Source organism: Austrofundulus limnaeus, unplaced genomic scaffold, assembly GCF_001266775.1.
Source record: "Austrofundulus limnaeus strain Quisiro unplaced genomic scaffold, Austrofundulus_limnaeus-1.0 Scaffold700, whole genome shotgun sequence".
Taxonomy (NCBI): Eukaryota; Metazoa; Chordata; class Actinopteri; order Cyprinodontiformes; family Rivulidae; genus Austrofundulus; species Austrofundulus limnaeus.
The window spans coordinates 28,063-32,102 of NW_013953102.1; the positions used below are offsets into that span (position 1 = coordinate 28,063).

General features: G+C 40.5%; 2 protein-coding genes across 2 annotated transcripts in view; both read right to left on the reverse strand.

Moving 5' to 3' along the window:
* Nucleotides 1–2,352, reverse strand: part of hm13 (histocompatibility (minor) 13) — a gene marked incomplete in the record, with an annotated part of 21,771 nt that extends 19,419 nt beyond the window's left edge. Inside the window, 1 exon segment of the mRNA XM_014027928.1 lies at nucleotides 1,911–2,352. Coding sequence (XP_013883382.1) covers nucleotides 1,911–2,129 — 219 coding nt within the window.
* A 604-nt stretch (nucleotides 2,353–2,956) lies between these two features.
* The window catches only part of LOC106531967 (deoxyribonuclease-1), a gene marked incomplete in the record, with an annotated part of 6,970 nt that continues 5,886 nt past the window's right edge, over nucleotides 2,957–4,040 (reverse strand). Inside the window, 2 exon segments of the mRNA XM_014027929.1 lie at nucleotides 2,957–3,593; nucleotides 3,757–3,853. Coding sequence (XP_013883383.1) covers nucleotides 3,435–3,593; nucleotides 3,757–3,853 — 256 coding nt within the window.

A 4,040-nucleotide genomic window follows, 5' to 3' on the forward strand; every position in this document is an offset into this window, starting at 1 on the left:
GATGAAATGTTTTAGCTCCTGTTCTCTTTTTTCTTTCTTCTTGTTAATAAGAGTTTTATTGAACAGAAGCTAACAGAAACATTACAAATACAGTTTTTATAAACTCAAGAGTGGGCAGAAGTAAACACTTATTTTATCCCAGCTCTTCTCCTGTAGCCTGATTCCATCACTTCTTAATGATCAAGAAAATTATTAAAAACTTATGTATCCAACAACACTTTCTCTGTCAATTCCTTTGAAACTTGAGACAGTTTGTTTTAAGGTTAAACTCTAATTTACAAGTTTGCCATTAAAGTGCCCGTGACATCAAATCTCTAATAAATACGAATGTATTATTTTGTAAAGAACATATTGTAAACATATTGTAAAGAAGATTTCCTGCTGCTGAGGTGAACAGTTGTTGAGATGTTTACATGTTCAGTAACAGGAAGTGATGCCAAAGTGTAACAGGAAGTGATGTCAAAGTGTAACAGGAAGTGATGTCAGAGGGGGATGTCTGCATGTGAGCAGAGCGTTGCTACAAAAACCAACACCACAGACTGTAGAGAAGAATCTGATGMTTCTTRACATTATTTTAATAACTATCAAAGAYAGTTGAGAAAGAATCATACAGGTCAAATAATATTGTTTAAATAATCAAAAACTAGAGTTTTCTTTCTCAAAGAGTTCCCCTTTGATGTRACTTCCTGTTTCACTTCATCTGAGCCAAATTCAAAAGAAAATAAGCCAATTATGTGACATAAGATGTAAAATCATGTGTATTAAGCTAAGTTTCTTAAATATAAAAACATTTTCTTTGAGTTTGTGTATTTCATGGATTTGCATGTTACAGGCTCTTTAATGTTTATAATTTAACCAACAAACCAAGTTTAATTAGTTTCTATTTACAGAATGAGTTCCTTTAAGAATGTCTTCTATATCAAAGTAAACGTGTTACCTGCTTCAGATGTCCTTAAAATCAAACTGAATCGTTGTGAATCGAATCGATTTGTGAAATCTGAATCGATACAGCTCTACTTTCACATGAAACACAAGCGATCAGCACCGACCAGAACCTGCTGAAGGTCCGACAGCTTCAGGTGTTCATAGTGATGTTTAAAACTAATTCTGAGATAAATACAGATAAATAAATAAAAACATTTCATTTGGAGGCTCAGGTCACCTGAAGACTGCCACTTTTACATGTTCAATTATTAAATATTAAAACCTTATTAAAACAAAACAGATCAGCTGAACACTCCATCAAATCAATGCAGGAACACACACACACACACACACACACACACACACACACACACACACACACACAGGTCAGCTTCCTGTGGTTCTCTGCAGCTGTCAGACCTGTTCAGAACCAGGTGACGTCTGATGACAGGTAAACAACTGGACCAGGAGAGTAAACAAACAAACAAACAAACAAACAAACAAACAAACAAACAAACCGAGATAAACAACAAATAACTACCTGAGACAGAGGAGTAAACAAACATACATCTGGATAATAAACTACAGCCACAACCTCCCAAAACAAAGTCAACAACTTGTTTGTTTACTTCACGGTAAACAACAACAAACACCTGTATAACCGGACCGGGTCCGTTTCCGGTTCTGGACGGGTTGTAGTGATGTTTTTGAACAAACGAGACGCAGTTTTCTGCCTGACTCTGGTTTATTACCAGGTGTAAGGAGTTTAATTTTAAATTAATTAAATAATTAATGTAATGTTTTAGCTAGCCTTTAGCTGCAGCAGCTAGCCGTTAGCTGCAGCAGCTAGCCGGCGCAGGCTAACAGCTACACCGCGACCCGCTCCGGTTCTCGGTCCTGCCTTGGTTGGGTTCTGCTTCTTACCCGAGATTCCCGTTTCTATTCTGGACCCTGGTTCTGGGTCTGGTTCTGGGTCTGGTTCTTACCTTGGACTTGGAGCAGGTGACGGACCGCAGGGCTCCGAAGAAGATGGGCAGCAGGGCCATGAGCACCAGGCTGCCGTACGCCAGCGCCGTGCCCTCCGGGGTGGCCACGAACTTAACGGTCGCGTTCAGAGCCTCGGTCCCGTTSGAGTCCGTGGCGTTCAGGGCGTCCAGAACGGAGGCCTCGGGGGCCGGGACCGGGACCGGTTCTGTCTCAGACATGGCGGTTCTTCAGAGGGGCTTTGGGGGGCTGCCGGGGCCGGAAAACAACAGACGGTCGGGTTGGTGAAGGAAGCTGAAGCTGTSAGGTTCTCATTCATCTACCAGGTTCTGCTGCTGGGTTCTGCCGGGTCCAGGGTCCTGATGGGTCTCCGGAAGGCCACGTTTGCTAAAGCAGCAGAGATCCCAGTGACAGGAGGAAGTCTCACTCTGCGTGTTTCCGGAAACTCATTAGGGCCACGTTTCCTAACGCAGCAAAGATCCTAGTGAAGAGGTCTCACTCTGCTGAGTAAACATTTTGAATGACGCGTCATGCAACCAATTCTACTTAGTATCAGGCTTCAGACGAATACTACTACTACTACTACCGATGTAAAAAGTAATGCGGGGATACTTTTTAATATAAAACAAGTAAAGAACTATCTCATGCCAGGATAAAATATTTGGAGGCGAACTATCGTCTCTAAAGTTGCTAAAATATTTTAGAGGTGAACTATCTCGTTATGAAAACAGCCTTACATTATTCTGACTGAAGGCTGATGAACTCATGTTCAGGTTTGAATAGATGACAAAATTACCTGAAAGGAAGAAACATTTTGTAGAAGTGATGCATCTTTCCCAAAACAAAAAATAGACGATCTCTGTTTCATAGAAATGACGTCTCATCAGCCCAGCAGCAGATCTGCAGGATTCAAGCTCTGAAGAATGCACAATATTAAAGAAGAAAACTTTATATCTGTAATTTCAGATCCCTTACTTGGTAAAAAATCAATAGGTGAGCTTTTAAAAGTTTAACGTGAACAAATTTAACGAACATAAAAACAAACATCAAAAGTCTAAAAACTCCCAAATTTATTGACATCAGTTTCTGATGTTCAGAAAAACACATTACAGGAGGGGGAAAACAGAAATATCCCCCTAAACTCTGACAATTTGATCTAACATTACTAAAGTTTATTCCTAAAAAAAAACATTTACTGTGTTTTATTTAGTATTTTGAGGTTTACTGTGAAACTCTTCCAGTCTGGAACAGTTTCCTGTCTGAGTCTGCAGGTCAACCGAAGGATCAAAAACAGCAACAAACCAACGTTTCACATCTAATAAACAGCTTGTTTCTGTAAAAATTTAATCTGCAGCTTTCTTCTTCTTTGGTGGAAATTTAGTCAAAAACTGATGGTTAAAACTACAAAATAAAAGCATAAAATGACATTAAAATCACCCTGATCTTCTGACCATTCTACAGCTCAGACTGGTTTCATGGCACAAAAACATTATTTAACTTTCCTCCAGCTGATTAAAAAAACATGTTCAGCGTTTGAAGCAGACGATCACAGAGCCTGCAGGCAGAACTGAACGATCACAGAGACACCGAGGAGGATCAGCAGAGGCGTGGCCTGAAGGAGGGGGGCGGGGGGCGGAGCTCTTTAACTGCACCATCACTGGGTAGTGATCGCTCACCTCCAACACCTGCAGACAGAAACAACACAGAGTTTAAACATCGATAAAGACTGGCCTCCAGAAGACAAACAAAAACAAAACAACYAATACATCAACACAATAACAAAAACATCAACACAAAAACAAAAGAAAAGAAAAACTGGTTAGAATAATGTGCAGGATCCAGTCTTACCATGGTCCTGGAGAGTTTATGAAATCTGCCAAAGTTATAAACTTGTCCAGAGTACGGCTCGATCGCCATCAGGAACGGCTGTCCATGTACCACAATCCTGACACACACACACACACACACACACACACACACATGATAACAGTACAATTGAGAACTGACACCTGCTGCTCAGACATAAAAACATTAAAGTATCAAAAAACATAAAAATGATCACTTCTTTCCTCTCCCACCTAACCCCCCCCCCACAGACACACACACACACACAGACACACACACACACACAG